A 19,001-nucleotide genomic window follows, 5' to 3' on the forward strand; every position below is an offset into this window, starting at 1 on the left:
TAACTTTAACCAGCACCCCCATCATGCACTGCTTATGACCTCACACTACAAAATGTGACATGTTAAACGTCATTGATGACATCACCGATGACGTCACTGTCATAATCCAGTCATTCGTGCTGCTTGCTTTGTGGGCTGGGAGTAATTCAACAAGTTCAAAATGAGACCAATTCTTTAAAAGTAATTAACAGATGATGGCCATTGCTTTCCGGTTGCATGATTGAGATAGCATATGTGTCAGTTAGTGGGTGTCACCCTCTTTGTACTTGAATTCACTTGCCTAACAACAAATAGCCTATATAGATTATAATGGGTTCATATCATTTTAAAGTTTGACCACCTACGAATAAACGTGCTCGTTATTAATCACTTCAGTTGGAACACCCACCAAAACATGTGTAAGTGGTCACCCTTACATTAGACATTCTTGAACAGTGTGCAGTTACTCAAATACTTCACGAAAGTTCTGCATCTAGACAGGAACACCTCATATACTTTAATTCGGCTTTATCTCTGCATGGCATTTTCACAGGGACTTGTGGCCAGACATTTACAGATATTTAACGTTTTGTGAACGAAGTCTGACTTTTCTCAGATTTTTGCAACAAAGTTTGCATTGTGGCAGAACCCTCCTTTGAATCGTGCTTGTGCAACTCACACCAGCCTAGCAACATTTACCTTGTTTAAAAAGATGGACTGCATGCACCAAATTTTTACTGGTAGGTAAACCATATGCCATGTAACCACGCCAAACGCAGCCTCACTTAGTTCCAGTGCATGCGGCATGGCACAGACACATTTAATCACACTAATGTTTACCACTGCAGGCTATTTACTAACAATTGTCCTTTTTAAAGTAATGTATGGGTAAAGGAGTATCGTGGATGATGTAATCAGTGATGTCATAAGCAGTACATGACGAGGGTGCAAGTTAGTTAGTTTCATTGGGCATGCAGTGCCGCTTTTACGCGTTCATGTTATAAATTGCCCTTCATGTATGTCTTATTTCTTGTCTAACACGTGAAAGCTCATCCGAGTATAATTTGCATAAATGAGTTATATCACTAATAGACCAGTTTAAGGCCCCAGAAGAGAGCCTCCAAGTTTGCATGGGAAAACCCATTAATGGGAATGCTGGAACATTGGGGGGGATAAGGGGTGGTGGTTAAGGAGCAGACCTCACCTTGACTGTAGAAGCGGAAACCACTAACCACTTTGAGCCCCCAGGAGCGCAGCAGGAGGTTGGGGGTAAGGATACCTGCAGTGCCCCTGCTTCCAGTTCAGGCTGGGTCAGCGCTTTTTAGTCGCGGCAGAGGCCAGCGAGCCATCGTGTAGGCTACTGTAACTGAACTGGCACATAGTATTTCTCAAAGTTTAGGACCCCTAACCCTCCTCTGTCTATCGGCAACTGGAGCATTGAGGATACTCTTCTCCGTCCTGTCCCCCATAACAATTCCCCGAGCAGTTGGTACAGCCCCTGAAGAAAGGACCCCAGCAACGCCACCGGATCGTTAGTGAAATACTACAGTAGTCTGAGCAGCATCACCATTTTAGCTATTGCTGCTCTACCTGCTACTGCAAGGGGCAATGTTGTCCAGAATTTGACTTGCGAATTCAGAGAAAACACCACAGATGCCAAATTACTGTCGGTATTATCTGCCCCAGAGTAATATAACAGTACTCTAGGTATTCGAAACAGTCTGGTACCCAGCGCAGGACATCCATCCTCATATACGGCGGCCTAGGGATGACTCCCTTAGGAAGGAAAGACACCTGACTTATTCCAACTATTTCTAAACCTCGGAAACCAAATGGAACTGACTCAGATTCTCTGCTGCCCTAGTCAGGTCCACTGTGATATCTCCAACGTAGACGAGTACATTGCCCGCATAGAGCGCAACTACATGTGTAGTTCCAGCCACAGGGGTGTCCATATCTGCCCCTGCCCGACAAAGTAACTCCTCAAACGGTTCAGTTCCAACATAAAGAGCAAGAGGGGGGGGGAGGGGGGGAGGGGGGGGGGGGGGTACTCGTGCCTCACTGCACTGTGAAAGAGTCTGAAATACATTATCCCGTCCTCACCCTAACAGCGAGGCTAGCATATAGCATCTTTATCTAGGTAGTGATGTGCTTACTAGAACTGTACTTACTGAGAACCGAGTGCATATACGTCCATTCGAGGGAGTACAGCCTCCTAATGTTTCAGGAATTGCTGGGACCTAGGACAAAACACTGATCTGCATTGATCAAGGTTGGAAGCTCCAGTAGTATTCTGGTTGCCAGCAACTGAGGATTTAGTAATCTAGTCCAGGCTTCAGATTGGAGGTGCTAGAGGATTCTCTAGTGGAGGGGGGTAGGCCACCTTCATTGTACATGTTATCAAAGAGCACTCTAATATAGGTGACCATTGGGGAACAGATGTAGTGTAAAACTCAGAGGAATCCCATCCACACCAGGGGCTTTCCCTGCCGCTAGTTCGCGAAGTAACCCTCTGATTTCCTGTTCGTTGATAGGAGCCTCCAGGTCCATTCGCTAGTCTGGTATTGGACGTGGAAGCTGGACAAGCCACAGGAATTCATCTATAATATATTGTGGGGGTGGAGGGGCTTGTTAATGTAAGTCCTGGTAGATTTGGAAGAACGCTGCATTGATATTGACATAGCCTGGGCACCCAAGATGATCCCTGATGTTATTATTGAAGTGCGTGCCAGAGGAGGTTTGACCTTCCTCGCTAGCAGTCTGCCTGCTCTGACACCAACCTTCTGTTTCTTTACAAGGTCCATTGGATAGTCAGGGCATCTCAACTTTTCCATGCAAGTGGCTTGCTGTTTCTTTAGGTCCGAGAGTAGTAGTTCTGGGAGCTGCTGAATATCGGAAGTGTGTGCATCCTTGCTATATCGAGTGTCCAGCAGCGGTCTGTGGGTCGTAAATGTGGTCTGAATGCATGGTCCTCAGACGGAGACCTGGTATGCTTCCCACTCTTATGAACGACGAGGAAGTAGTACCTTCGTTATCATTAAACTGCTCAAGGTGTACCTCCATGTTGTGCCGAAAGGGGATTTCGTCCAACATTGCTGTTTGCATGCGCCAAATTGGGATTGGTGAGGGGAGCTTACCCCATCCAATTGTTACCCCAGCTGGATTGTGATCAGATAGGATTTTCGGATTATATTTTGTCACCTGGAACAGGGCTAACATCCCTGTTGTGCAAACAGTTCTGTCTAGTTTGGTGAAAATATTATGCGCCAGTGGAGTAAAAGGAGTGCTCGTGCTTATTTGGATGACCTAAACATCAACTAGTACCCTGCTTTCATGCCATCCATTCAGTTTTTTGGGTGCTGCCCTTGCACTGCTTAGGGCAGAGGTGTTACTGTCTGTCTAGTGTTATGTCAAGAACACTATTAAAGCCTCCCCTTAGGATCCATGAGACTCCGGGCCAGTTAGACAGTTTCCTGGTTAAGGAGATCCACATTTGCCCTAGCCAGTGTTTGAGGCATAGCTACTACCTAATACTAATTGCAAACCATCTAGTCTGCTGTAAAGCAGGACATATCTACCATCCAGGTCTATATAGTTATCTTCCGCTGCCAGCAGGATTCCTGCTCTCAACCAGATCACGGACCCCTTATTCGAAATATGCAGTGTTATATACTTGGCCCCCTCCAGCTGCACTTCAGTCTGATCTCTTCTGTGTGTGAGGGGGCTCTTTTGCAGGAACACCATCTTGTCATTCCAGTGCAACAGTGAGGAGTGGACCTTGTAACTCTTAATGAGTGAATTGTGGCCTTTAATGTTCTAGAAAGTTAAGTTATAGCATGCCATACATTAGTGGGATGGTAGTTCTGATACAGAGGCCACGCGCCTAGGAGCCCCACTTTCCACCCCCTTCTGCTACCCCCCCACCCGTCGCCCAAAGCATGTGTTGTGTAAGGTTCAGACATAGCAAAACCTAAGTAACCATACAAGAAACATTAACACCCGTCCCCCTTTAGGACAGTCTTGCCCATCTGCCCTCCCATGAGACTTCATAGCGGTAGCAGGCAGCAGTACCCACCTATCCTTGAGGGGATCCAATAGAAGATAGGGAATAGTGGAAAGATGGAATAGCTACCTTCAACAATACTCTCCATGCAGTCTTGCCTAGCTGTCACATTTCTGACCATGCTGCAGGCCTGAGTGTTTGACAGGCGTATGATACCATATTACATCTGAACCCCCTCCCCTATCTTGCCACGGCTATTCTCCCCTTTTCCCCCAGCCCCTCTCTTGGAGAAAAGACTGAAAGAGAAAGCGCAGAAACTCTGCTTGCTTCCTGGGTAGTCGCAAAACTGCATGACTAACAAATCAGCAGCCAAAGTCCTAATCAACCACCACAACAGGGTGGTTATCTCAGGTGGTCGCCATCGGTGGAGTGACCACAGGAAGGAGCGGAGAGCCGTAGAGTGTCCTGACCATCCAGTGAAGTTCCTTCAGATGATGGTGGGGTGCTTCCAGATGAATTTGTAAGGGAGCAGCAGCTCAAAGGGATCAATGCAAACAACACAAACATGGGAATCGGAGCATAAATGCCTGCACAAGTCCCAAATTTACTTCTCTAGTAACGTGAAAAAATGATGCCAACACAGACTGGGGGCACAATTCCCTATACCCCCAAAATTGGGAAGAAGGTCAAGACCGGCTTACACAACCAAATATACAAGATAGCTCAGCACACTTTTATACATGAAAGATAGCAATGATGTAATAATCAAAGAGCAAAGCTTGTTCCAAAGATGAGTCGAAGTTGTATTCAAATTAATCCTTTATTCATTTCTTTAAAAAAACTTTTGAAACCACCAACGAGTAGGAATAAATACAAAAGTGTTAAAAAAAAGAAATGCAAGCAATACATATTTCTAAGGTCGTAGTAGCGGGTTTAAAAACATCCAGCGTATACACCACATCGAGGTTAACAAACGAGTTACTGCAAAGACAAAGGGGACATGTGTCATACTGCAGGACTCTAAATGTCTCTACACAGTGTACAAAGCCTAGGTTCCTGCAGAGTTGGATGAGCCAGCGCTGTCTAGCTAATTTTTAACCGGGACAAAAGAAAAAAACATGTAGCTCTGACTCTTCCTTACAGTTACAGGCAGGACAACCTCGGGAAGGGTTTTAGACCATTTGTACGAGAAAGCACAGAGTGGTACGGTCCCAAATCTAAACTGTACATATAGTTTCATTGCCAAAGTTGGTTGGATATCATCTAGGAAGCATTCTAAAATGTACTCGTCCTTAATTCTTAAAAATTCGGCTGTCAAATGTCCTAAGGTTGACCTTTCCTGGATATCAGCAAGTTTGTACACCCTATAGGATTTTATCAAGTCTGACCACGTAATTGAGAGGCACGATTCTTCAGGATTGCTTCATAAGCCTGATTTGCACAACCTATGGCATACATCCCTTATATGTGCAAACCAAGATTTTACTAACACCTGGGAGACTCCATAGCTCCTTTAGCTCTGACCGATAAAGAGCCAGTTCTGGGGTCACCCACAATCTACGCCCAAAAACTATGGGTCTGAGGCCAATCTCTTCCCCAATAGGTCTAATTTGTAAGTCCAGGCATAGAGGGGGAGGCCTAACGTCTGCTTCATAAAATTGTTCTCTACTTTACTCAGCCTACTAGCAGAGCAGTGACCCTATAATTCTACCCCATACATTGCGGCACCCCTTGCTTGTACTTTGTAAATCTCTGCTATTGGCCCGGCTGGTTTGTAGGAGGATTTCCTATATCTTTTTGCAATTCCCCCGGAGTCTGTGCTTAAGGCTTGCTTTGGCCATTTGCAGCCCCCACTCCAGGTTTTCTGTCAAGGTGACACCTAAATGATCAAATGCAGACACTCTTTCAAGGATGGGGCCATCCAAACAGGGGTTGGAACAAGACTTAATAGCTGGGTTGAAGACCATAAAAGTGGTCTTTTGCGTGTTAATCTCCAGCCTCCTGTTTTCACAGACGGCAACTAAGCTGTCCAGAATACGCTGGATTCCCATAGGCGATTTTGAAAGTAGAAGAGTGCCGTCAGCAAATATCATTGCAGGAACCTTACTAGGTGCTATCTTAGGGGCATCATTGTCCTTTGCCTTGCTGATTTTGCTCAACCAGTGCATTAATGACTAACAATACAGGGCACGTGCGAGCATAACCATGAACTTACTTCTTCACAGACGAGTAGCAGGTGTTATCTGCATATATATCCACCACTGATACTCACCAGCAAGCTTCCAGCTTTCACTGTAAATAAGAATAGCATCTCGCATGAAATTCACAAAAGTGACGCTCTTCCTTTCCCCTGATTGTCCATAATACATGTAGTGTGTCTTTTGGTCACAGCTCTTTGCTTAGTTTCATACAGTGCCTCTAGAGCGGTAAATTCTACAGTCCAATGATCCCACCTTGCACTGCACTTGATAAGTATTGCTTCGAGTTTGCTAACCCTCTCGGGCTAAGAGGGTTTCTATTCCTATTCGTTTTAGCCATGTTCGTTGTAATTGCACAAAACGTAATAAAATGTAGTACAATTTTGCTGGCAAACAGCCAAAAATGTGTCCGAGGCGCAGAATTACACAGGATAAGAAGGGGCTTGAGATAGGCAGAGTTCCAAAAGTAACCAGTCGGCAAGGCAGGTATGTGTCACTTCAATATACTCCTCAAATCTGATTATTCCTTGGCAATATGGCCTCCATTTTCGACAGGTTAGAAGCGGGTAGTCTTTCTTATTTCTCCAAATAGTGGTACCTGCTTGCTCTGCAGGATTGCATATCTATATATGAGATTCAGCAGAAGCAGTGGATGGACTCTTGCTAAGATGAAATATGTAGCCATAGAGAAATGGCTGATTATAAAGCTCTGGGTGTTCTCAGAGTAAATATGGGAGTTGAAATCGGCAGAGATTGATTGCTTCCTTCTGATTTCCACAATTACAAGTGCAGAAAATTCACTAGGATGCGCGCATAAAATACAATGACGTGGAGTCGCACATCTAATTATGTGCTGTGTTGTAGACAGAATTTTGGATCTGTCAGAATTTAGTGAGAAAAATTGAGTATAGGCAGGCTTTGGAAGATGTGCATACACTACTCCCAATATTTGAAGATTTGGATATCTAAACAAAGGAGGTTGGAGGGTGGTGTCCTCTCTTGCCTGCATTGTTTCAGCATTCTGCTCTCATTGGTGAGAGGGGCGTAATAGTGCGACAATTGAAGTACATTCCACAACCAGCTCTTCCATCCTTGATCCTTTTATGCTCCTGTTTCCCAAATATTTCAAGCTATATTTGCAACCGCTGTCCTGACAAGGAACTTTAATGCCCGCAATCATGGTTTAGTAATGAAACCCTAGTGATCCGGGCTCCCTACTGATTATGCGGGAGCTGGGACTGTCATTAGCTACTGTTCTGTTTTTGTTGGTTGGGTTGCCTCTTATGTGTTCAAAAGTGTGTAGCGGTTATAACTGTTCCTAATAATTACACCGCTCCAGTGTCCTCATGACATTATTCTGCACAGTTGTGTGTCAGTAGGACATATTAACAAGCAGTTTGAGAGGCAAGCGACTTTGCCAAGGTATACTTAGATATGCCGGCAGTCAGAATGGGTTGCGTCATGCCTAGAGCTTCATGGAGAATTTCCATCCAGACTTTGAACAGGCAGAGTAAATATTCCAGATTTACATAGCCCTGTGGTATTGCTGTTCAGAGCTTTGTTTGTGTACTTTTGTTTCCAAAGGCTCCTGTGTTCACCCGTTACCCGTCTGGACAAATTTACAAAATGCATAAGTTACGAAGAAGAGAACAAGTAGCTGGTGCCATGATTGGAAAAGAACGCTCAGCCCATTCGTGTTTGTCAGTTGTATGTTTGTAACCACTAAATATCCCTTAACACTGTAAGATCACAGTTCTAGGTCAGCTTAAACACTCTTAAGGAGCAAGATCCAATCTTTGTTGTAAAGCTACAAGTTTAGATATGTTACTTTTTGTTGAACCTTTTGTGCTTCACTGTTCCAGCACCTGCTGCTCAAATGATCTTTCTAGTAGACATGGATGCATGTTTGGCTTTTGTGGGGCTGCATATTTAGGGGGTGAGGCCATGCAACACTGGGTCGCCATGGTCCATCCCAGACAACAGTCGAACTAGCGTTTAAAGGGATAGAGACCATCTTAAAGATTTTAGGGTATCCTAGAGCAGTAGTGGGAGGGATTTAAGCTGTGCCTCAGTGGCAGGTCTCAAATGTCCTCAAGTATTCCACACAATGTTTAATCCTCGCAGTTGCGTCCCGACAGCGAATCTCGTGCACTTTCCCGCCCTGTATACTTGTTCTCATCCTTTACCTATACCTTTATTCTGCCATGAAGTAATTGTGACTTCTGCGTTGTGTTAAGCACTTTTACCCATTTCAAGTACCTGCATAATTTAGTAAAGCGTCTATTTTATAAACTAAAAATGACATTAAGAATAGCTTTCATTATTGGTGCATATTATGGCATACCCTGTCACTTACAACTGTCCTTATTCTTTTAGAGGATGTGCTGACTAAAGATGCTGGGGAGTGTGCAATATGCCTCGAAGAGCTGACACAGGGAGACACCATAGCACGACTGCCTTGCCTTTGTATATATCATAAAGCGTAAGTATGTGGCGAACATGAAACCATCTATCGGTTATAGTTTGTTTTCATAGTCTAATCTAGTTATTGAATTATATTAAATAACTAGTCTAATCTAGTTATTGAATTATATTAAAGAACTTAGTGGTTTTCGCTTGCATTAGGGAACTGGGCATATGGTACTCACAGAAATATGTGTGCATAGAAACCCAGACATCTCAGTCTTGGATATCTGACTTCCAGGTAATCTACCGTTTGGTTAGTAGATGTCTCTTCACTACTTGTGTGAATTCGTCTGTTTTCTCAGTTTTCCTACTGGACGGCTGTAAGCCTTGGAAAGCTATCCTATTTAGGGGAAGGGGTCATACCGTTTCTCATGGAGTCACTTATATCCATTGTATCCTTATGTCTTTTGGAAGACCCAAATGGGATCCCAATAGATTTCTTTGGTTGCTAGAATTACAAAGGTTGGCCTCAGTTCTAACAACACTTTATAATAATTTTCCTCATGCAAAACCTGAATCCTGGAAGGGATCACTTATTTAGACTGTAAGAAATTGGATTATTATTTGGGGCAGGTTAGTATCCACCTCAAGGAAGGTTCACAGCCCTTGCCAGGGTGAACCCTCAGTCACTAAATTAACCTGAGCTCCACCCCTGGTAACTATGGCCCATTAATAAAGTCAAATGCAAAACCATAACAATTGCACACCAAATTAGACAAATAAGAAAATAATTTAATAAACGAAGTGACCTGAACATGACAAAAAAAATCAATAAGTGCAACCCTAAATATGTTTAAAACTGTTCAAGTAGAAATGTCATCAAGAAGACCTAAGCTTCAACAATAGACAACTGTCGTGGTAGACCGGGACCTGGGCACAATTGGAGGCTGACCGCAATGGAGCATTGGCCTGATATTCCAACCGGGTTTGGTCTAGTCTAAGATTTTACCGACTGACCTAGTCCTTTAAGTCCCAGTCCACCACAGGAGTACACTTCTAAAGCCCACAGGACCTCAGGGGATGAGCTTAGACTCGCGGGGTGTCAGGCGTAGACCAGGAGCAGCATCCAGTCCAGTGTCCACTGGTCAGCAGGATACTTCCTGCAGAAAGCCTCTTGTAGCTTGTTGTGTCCCTGAAGCTCAAACGGGAGGTTAGGCTTATGACCCTTGTAATTCACTTTGTCCTAGATTTTGTCCTAGAAACAGTGTCAGCCCTTCAGGGCTCCTCTCTGGTCACATACAGCAGGTCCAATACTCTTCTGATCTTCTGCCGGTCCAGGAAGTATTCTGAAGTGGACACCTAGAGGTGCCCTATTTATGCCTGGCACTAGCTTTTGGATGGGATGACTCCTTGACACGCCCTAACCAATGGGGTTAAAGTTCCCAAGGAACAATCCTACCCACTTTGGACATTCTCAAGATGACGGAAGTCTTCAACCTCAATAAGCTTGAGCTCAGAAACCTGGATGTGTGGGGGGGTAGTGTAATATGATCTAGTTTGAGGCAGCCACTGTACCCACAAAAAACACTGAGACAGAAGTCTGGTAGGACCAAAGCAGAGTCCCTCAGCAACTAGACCGTGAATCCACAAGAATTGTTTTTTCATTCGTTTCTCTCCCCTTTCAGGTGTCCACCATGACTTTTACGTAAACCTACTGATTGAAGTCTAGTAATACAAAAGTTGAGTCCTTCAGCAACCACACAGTGAATCCACAAGAATTGCCCTGGCATTCCGTTTTTTCCCCTTCCAGGTGTGCCCCAAGGATTTATGTGATCCCAGCAGACCTGTCGAGCAGGATCTGATATTGATTCCGGATTTTGCTTTATAGCATCAAAAAGAAAGTGCACTGCTGCCATTTGCATAATCTGCTAAATTCAGAGGATTCACCTCGGCCCAGTTAGGCCAGCCTATTGTTTGCTCTCGAGAAATTTCACACCTGATCAAGGTTAATTACTGGCTGGGATCTGGCAGAAGCTTGTGGTAATTAGCCTTCTGGCTGTTCAGGTAAAGGGCGAACCAAGCAAACACAAGGAAATGATGGGCGGAGCACTGAAACTTTTCAGACACTCACCCCCAGTCACAGATCTGGGTTGAATCCATCATCGTTCCTTAGCTCACTCTGCCACCCCAGTTCAGACCCAGCCATTTGCAAATCAGTCTTGACCCTGTGCCTCATGGGAACAGTCCATCCCCAACCGCCAAGCCAGGTCTTCCCTGGACCAGATACAAGCATCCTGGGACTGGTTTCTGGGTAACACCCCTCATCAGCCAGGCTAGCTTGGATCCAGTGGCAAAGTGAGCAAGGGACCCACGTCTGGGCATACTGTTGGGGTATCATTTTCACCCAACTTACCCTCGTCAATTAGCACTATTTTCTTATCACAAAATACCTCCCTCATATCCAAAGTGATAATGAGAAGGCATTTTGCGTGAAGAAATGTTAAGAAATGTACTGTTCAGTAAGGATTATCCCCACAACTTACTTCCTGCATCTACCATTATTTTCTTAATGCAAAATACACCTTTGCATACAAAAAGGATGAAAGGATTCATTTTGTGTTCGGAAACAGTGCTAGATTCAGCAAAACCCTAATAGTGAGCTAAAGCAGCCGCTAAATGTACTCTGGATAGGATTGATTTCCCCCAGATTACGCCAGTGTAATTAAAATTATGCCCGGGCCTAAGGTTCGGAACCTTGTATTGCTGACAAGAACCCCAATTTGTCTTTGAAGACTGTCAATAGTGCTACAATAAATTAATGCAATCAAAATCTTTATAGGTCTAAATTTTAGTATTTGAAAAATCTATTAAGAGGTTAACCTGGAACAAGCACAACCTTCCCATAGAGCAGGTGAATTGCTGTTGCCTAGAAGAAGAAATGAGGGGAAAATGCATCTTGTGTACCTCAGACAAAAAACAGTTGGCTAATTGAGCCATTTTATGACCGGCTCTGGGGAAGGCAGATGGAAGATTGCAACCTTAGCTGAATGTTATAACAATCAGTGCCATTTAAAAGATGCCACGAGGGATGGGTGAATTCCTTCCGAAGGAAGTCCCACCATCGGCGTCTTTTACACCAAAGGTGAGTTAATAAGAATTTGTGTGGCTGTTCTGCGGGTTATAGATTGTGGTGCAAAAAATATTCTGTAATATATTTATCTGTGTGTGTGTGTGTGTATATATATATATATATATATATATATATATATATATATATATATATATATATATATATATATATATATATATATATATATATATATATATATATATATATATATATATATATTTTCACTTAAAAAACCATAGGTTTCAGGCCTTATGTAGTTAGGAATTAGCATTTTAAAAACCTTGCAAATTCACTTAATAAACCCTAGGAGCGTAGCGGAGCTGGCCAATTCTGAAAAATTACACACAGATTCTTCAATTGGCGCAAAAGTAGTTCCCAATAGAATGTTGAGCGCATATAGATATATAATTTGCTCAAATTCATTTTCTCAACAACTACTGGAGGGATTTACACCAAATACAGAAAAGGCACTACTGCATACCTGTCCCTAACATTTTGCCAAGTTTGGTGTAATTCCGTTCAGCCGTTCGAGCTGTAGCCTTGTCAGAATGTCCCTATGGAAATTAACATGGGGAAAACACGTTTTGGGACCCCCCTTTTTTCTCAGCCCCCACTTAACAAATCCCCCTGAAACTTTCAGGGAAGGAGCGGAGCGCAGCGAGGCAATTTTAAGGAAAATTACAGGCAGATCCCTCAATCGGCGCCAAAGGTATTCCCAATAGAATGTTAGGAATTTCCTATGGTAACTAGGTCCTAACTATATACCTACTGGCGGTCGCCAGTAGGATCGATCTATCTATCTATCTATCTATCTATCTATCTATCTATCTCTTCCCCGCCTGCCCCGACATTGTCCAGCATTTTGAGCCCCCGCCCGACCCCTGCCTGCCCCGAAATTGTTCCCCGGAGCCCTAAAAAGGCGACATATGATAGTCACAGCAGTGCATTATAATGTAAAACCGTCTCACTGTATTGCAGCTATTACTCCAGCCTTCGCCTGGAAATTACCATTTCCATGTGTTTAGAGTGGGGATAAACCGAACCAGATTTCCTGGCTTTCCTTCGGGCTGCTTGCTTTCCCTGTCCCCGCCCGCCCCGTCCCCTGCCTGCCCCGACCCCCGCCTACACCGACATTGTCCCCCGGAGCCTTAAAAAGGCGACATATGATAGTCACAGCAGTGCGCTTCGGGCTGTTTGCTTTCCCTGTCCACATGAAAAGTACCACGAAAAGAGGGCACATTTAAACACGGCTCCGAGGTTGACGGATCACTTTCGCCTGTGGGGTATCTTTGAGCGGGGTTTACCCTTGACGGAGCTTGGCGTGCCGAGATTCCAGCATGGTGACATAATGCCGGCGTGTCAACCTAAACCCTTAAAGCTGAAATGCTGAAACGCTGACGCTCTGCAGTTCAACTTCCTGACCTGTATTTGAGGTAAAACTAATGAGCGTGATCGTGGTAGTTTGGAGCCTTACATCACCCCGTTCCCCTGCCTGCCCCGACCCCCACTGCCTTACCTCAGCCGCCGCTCCTCAGTCCACCGCTCCTCGCCGCTCGTCACCACTCCTCCCTGTGCCATGTCCGCCTCTCCTGGACGCCGCTCCTCCCCGTGCTCCTGACGTCAGCACGCAGGTCGCGGACGGCGGTACTTCGAGGGGACTACTTTTTTTATAATGTAAATTTTTTTAATATAACGTATTTTTTAACTTTATATAGCCTATGTCCATCTGCACACCCTGAGGATTCCAACGATGTATCGGGTGTGTGGATTGGCGCTGTGGTTCCTGAGTTTACCTGCCTTAAAGCCTCAAGGTTCTTCCTTTATAATAGTAGTATAGATTATAAAGAGAGAAGTATAGATTATAAAGAGAGAAGTGCTAAAGTTTCCCACCCAAACAGCGTTGGTACGGGCTAATAGTTATGTTTGTGAGCATGGCGAACTGAGCATTATATATGTGGTGAAAGTGTAATGAAACTATTGAATGTAGCAAATGTAGTAGAGTGGCTGTTACCAGTAGAGTACAGTACGTTAAAGGTGTGTCCTTTACAAAAGCAATATGTATACTACTATTATAAAGAGAGAAGTGCTAAACTTTGTCACCCAAACAGCGTTGGTACGGGCTCGTAGCGTCTAATGTTGTCTTTTGTGGTTTGTGAATCAATTGTAATTTTTATTTGGAGCAAACAGTGGTTTTATGGAAAGCTCCGTGAATGAGCATCAATGACGTGTCTTTCTTTAACTATAATGATCCTTATTTAAATTGGGAGCCCCCTTGTTGAAGCTTTCATGTAGTGCAAATTGTGGAAGTCTGTCCGCCTTTGCGTAGCAATTACAGCGAGGCCTCGGATGTATGTTTAAGTGTGAAAGTGTTTATTTATTGTTTATGCTGCAATGCCACAGAAGAGTGTTTGAACGTGTTAGTGTTTATTCTTTAAACAATGGGCGCACTTATTAAAGCAGTGATTGTGCTTTTTGAATCAAGTTTGAGGCTTGTTGCGACCTAATTGTGGAACCAGAAAGCGGCATCAATTACCATGCCTCTTTCGGTAATGTAAATGAGGCTTATTGAATTCTGGGTCTGCAATGGCAAGCAGCGTTAATTACCATAGAACCTGCCACTTTGGGCAATGTAAATGAGGCTTCTTCAATTCGGCGTATTTTTGTTTTCCTGGCCGCCCCCCTGTGTGAAAGTTTAATGTACTTTAAATTGTGAAAATGTCACGACGCTAATAATGTGGTCTCTGGCTCTGAAACTGTGTCCGTTTTTGCTCAGCTAATGTCGTGCTCCCTTCCTCAAAGGCGTCGGTACAACAGCAATAATGTGCCTTCGTGTTTTTTGCATGAATTTCATTGAGCTGTCCGTGAACGGCTTTGTCCTTACGACCCTAATAATGTGGTCCCTTCCTCTGAAACTGTCTCCGCTTTTGCTCAGCTAATGTTGTGCTCCCTTCCTCAAACGCGTCTGTCCGTACAACAGCAATAATGTGCCGAGTGCGTCAACCAATCCTTGTCTTTTCTTAGTTAGAGTCACGTGCATTTCGGACCAATGTGTGAAAGTGTAGCATACATTGTTTGTGAATTACTGTGCAACTTGTCCAAAATGTAGCGTGATTGGTTGTTTTCGTAAGGCGCGCCCCTTTGGTGTGGTCTGACTTGAGTGACACTGATCGCGTTTGTTACCGCGCACCTATATCCGCGCCCCTTTTGTTGATGAAGCCACGCCCCTTTGTTTATGTCTGATCCGAAGCCTGCAGAATGTATCGCGGAATGGGTTAGCAATGTAGGCACTGAAGTGAGTACCCAGCCCATGCCACTTTGCGAACTTTTAATGTTTTTAGGCATGCCTCTATCATAATGTATTCGCTGCCATGTGTTTAATTGCCCATGGATGCCAACAACGCTGTGTTTTTGAAATCGCTGGGTAGAAAACGGTGTTTATGTGTAAAGGTTTGAGTTTTTGTTCGTGAAGTCGCTGTGTTTTGTGAAGGTGCTGTGTTTTATGTATGTTTGAAGCTCGCAGCCCCTGTAAGTGAGTGAAGTGTCATGCATTTTGGGACATGCCCCTCTGCCAATGTTACCGCCCACATTATCTTGGCACGCCCATGCTACTCCCTAACAGCAGAACAACACCCACAAGGAACTACTTTTGCCCGAATGTTGTTTGCTCTTTGTAATGTATATGTTGTACAAATGTATAGCCTATGTCCATCTCGTCGACCTCCCTTTTCCAACGCTCTATTGGGTGTTGTGATTGGTGGTGTACTTCTGGAGTTTACCCGCCTCAAAGGTTCCCAGTTCTCGCTTTATAATAGTAGTGTGTATATATATATATATATATATATATATATATATATATATATATATATATATATATATATATATATATATATATATATATATATATATATATATATAATCTGAAGCAACTACACCCATGGCGCTGAAGAAGGCTGTTTTCAAGCCGAAATGCATCCGTCTCATAGCGGGTGTGTAATACTTTTCTGCCTTGCTGCCTGGGGAATAAAAGCTGTTTATACCTGTCCCCTTGGTTGGCCTCTTCACTCTCGTCGTGGGCGGAGGTGATGGATTGTTATATTCAGCGCGGTTTCCAGTGCCGCACACAAGAGGCTCCCATCTCATGAAGTTGGTTTCTGCTCACTGGGTGCTGCTTTGGTGGCGTTTGGAGATGTCCGGGGTACCGGGATTCAGAACCCCCCTCCCCCCCCCCCCCCCCCCCCGATCTGTGAGAAATTACGGCGGTGTGGAAGTCAATCGGCTTCACGCTGGGCAGGGTGTATTCCACCCCTGTCCCCGCTTAAAGGACACCAGACAATGGGAGGTGAGATGATAGGGGACTGGAGGCGACAGCGTGTTCCAAGGCAGTAGAGGGCGGAAAATTTGCCAACAGTACAGCGCTTTCCACACCCCATGCAAAACATCGACCAGGAGGTGCAAACAAGATGCATTCTGGGGCTGGTAGTCGCGGCACACCATGTGACTGACCAGGGACTTTTGCAATTGGTATTTGTGCCAGAAGGGGCGGGGCAGCGCCAGACAAATCAGGTGGGGTGTAATACTACATCAGAAAAATTGCCACCATCTGAAGCAACTACACCCGTGGCGCTGAAGAAGGCTGTTTCCAAGCCGAAATGCATTCGTCTCATAGCGGGTGTTTAATACTTTTCTGCCTTGCTGCCTGAGGAATAAAAGCTGTTTATACCTGTCCCCTTGGTTGGCCTCTTCACTCTCGTCGTGGGCAGAGGTGATGGATTGTTATATCTATATATCTATATATATCTATATATCTATATATCTATATATATATCTCGCATATCTCCCCGATCAAGGAAAGCTGCTTCCTCGCTATGCAGTTCAGGCCCCTAGCAATGGTTACCAGAACCAGCCAGGTATAATATTCTAAGATCCACAAGGGAATCCCAGTCAGAACACGCTAGGTGTGCGTGATTTATTTCACAATGATGGTCAGTGGCTCATTTTTTCTTCACAACCTTTGCCACCAAAACGCGTCATTAATCTGCATTGTGATGAAATACATTGCAGAGATCCGGCGTTTTTTGTTTTTTTTTTACACTAGAATTTTCGTCAGGTACTTGAACTCTTCTATATATGGATAGATAAAGCTATGGATAGAAAGATATAGATACTTCTTACCCGTGGGAGTGGGATTGACTCCAGAGGCGAAGCCTCAAATGGATCATGTCACCCTGTCCCTCACTCACCACTGGTGAAATAATCAATATATTGTTAGAGGAGCATCTGCTATTTAGCAGCCGACGCAACAGCATCCCATGGTCTGACCTTTTAGTGTCCAACGGGGCTTCTCTGAATACGATGCAGAAAACAAATGAGATGTGAGGTAAGGAGCGCAGGCAGTTCACAAACCATAGTCCATCGTCCAATAAAGAACCTTCCTTTATTGTTGGCTTCAAACCGCAGTAAAAGAAGCCGCTCTCCTTTATTCCATAGAGATGAAAAAAGCCAATGCGTGTGATTCCTGCATACATTGGGACACCTTCAGGGCTCAGCCTCGAGGCCTCTCTGGTATACACCAGACACCTCCTTTGAAATGAAGAATAAAAGATTCTTATTAGGATGATAAACCTATGATTTTAGCTTTTTGGGGGGGGGGGGAGTTGTGAACTGTGTGTGCAGTTTACCTTTCAGGATATTACTTTACACTCTGCATCGGCACGCATGGTATGTGCCATCCCATTTTTTCATGCATATTTGTTTTAAATAGATTTTGTAAACGTGTGCAATAAAATAACATTGAAAACGGCCTCTTGACTGTTAAAAGGGTTGTTTCACTGTGTAAAGTCTTTGTAACCTGCAGTCTGCGAGGCAGTGAAGTGTGTTTTTTCAGGTCAATCGTGGAACTGTGGATACAAGGGTGTTACTGTGTGATAACCAGCACAGATGTTCTAAAAGCGTGTGCCATTGGGGCACATTTGTTGTCGCAATCAGTGCGCCATCCGGGCTTTCACTTTCTAAGCAGCCTGGGACAATGTCGGTCTCTCATTTACAGGAGTTTGAGCTATTGGCATTGTAAATGACAATGCCTTTTATTTGTGTGTTAATTCTCAAAACAGATCAATAAAAGGCATTGTCATTTACAATGCCAATAGCTTAAACTCTCACGAATGAGAGTCCTTATTGCATTTAATTATTTATTTATTTATTTAAAAGGTTTTATATAGCGCTGGCTGGACCCAGGAGTATCAGAGCGCTTTACAATATTAAATTAAAGATTCAGATTTGAAATAACGCATAGGTACAAATGAGACAAAAGGATACATAATTTGCACATGTGGCGCATAAATTAAATGGAACAAAACATGTAAGATCAAGGATTAAACAACAGATCATAGAGGATAGAGTGGTAGAGGAAGGAAAGGATGTAGCTGCATAGGCAGTGACCAGGTACTTAAGAGTTCCAGTATTTGTTAAGAAGAAGCAGCTAGAGTTCTTTTTTGAAGCAGGTTTAGGAGGGATTGCAGCGTAGATCTTTAGGGGGAGCGTTCCAGACAGAGGGTGCACTTCCGAGAAAGATTGAGATTGTGGAGTTTTCTTTTTTAGTAAAGGAGGGACAAGGGAAAGAGCGTTGGTGCTCCTCAGTGTTCTGGTGCAGCCCGCTTTGTGGAGTTTTTCAGTGAGGTAAGAAAGGGTATTTAGGTGGAGGGCTTTGTAGGTGATGCCGGCAATTTTGTAGGTGGATCTGCCTTCAATCAGCAGCCATTTGCGGTCCTTGAGGACGGGGGGGAGATGCGGTCGAATAGTTTGCAGCCAGTGATCAACCTGGCGGCAGGGTTGAGGACAGCTTTGATAGGGGCAAGGTGGACTTTGGGAGTACCTAATGAGGGTGGCATTACCGTAGTCCATTCTTGATAGGACCAGTGACTGCACGACCGATTTAAAGTCATCGGTTGAAATGAAGGGTTTGATTTTTTTTTTGAGGTGCTAGAGTACGGAGAGAGCACTTTTGGCTGAATTTTTTATTTGGGGGGTGGGGGAGGCTGAGGTTCTGATCGAAGCTGATGCCGAGGGATTTGACAGAGTTAGAGAATGGCAAGAGGGCAGTTAAGGGCTTTGATGTCAGAGATCCAGTGATGAATGGGCAGAGGGTTGTTTTTGGGAGAGAATAGAATGATTTCTGTTTTTTTTAGGGTTAAGTTTGAGGTGATTTTGATGGAACCATAATTGGATCTTAGACAAGGCATTATTGAGATGTAGGATGTCATCATGGAATTTGATCCTATAGTAAAGT

The 19,001-nt window shown here is 44.1% G+C and overlaps 1 protein-coding gene across 1 annotated transcript in view; it reads left to right on the forward strand.

Annotated features, from left to right (window-relative positions):
* Nucleotides 1-19,001, forward strand: part of ZNRF2 (zinc and ring finger 2) — a 164,508-nt gene that overhangs the window by 129,859 nt on the left and 15,648 nt on the right. The window contains exon 3 of the mRNA XM_086942079.1: nucleotides 8,557-8,662. Coding sequence (XP_086798205.1) covers nucleotides 8,557-8,662 — 106 coding nt within the window. The remainder of the gene's footprint in view (nucleotides 1-8,556; nucleotides 8,663-19,001) is intronic.

This window comes from Lissotriton vulgaris, chromosome 10, assembly GCF_964263255.1.
Source record: "Lissotriton vulgaris chromosome 10, aLisVul1.2, whole genome shotgun sequence".
Classification (NCBI taxonomy): domain Eukaryota; kingdom Metazoa; phylum Chordata; class Amphibia; order Caudata; family Salamandridae; genus Lissotriton; species Lissotriton vulgaris.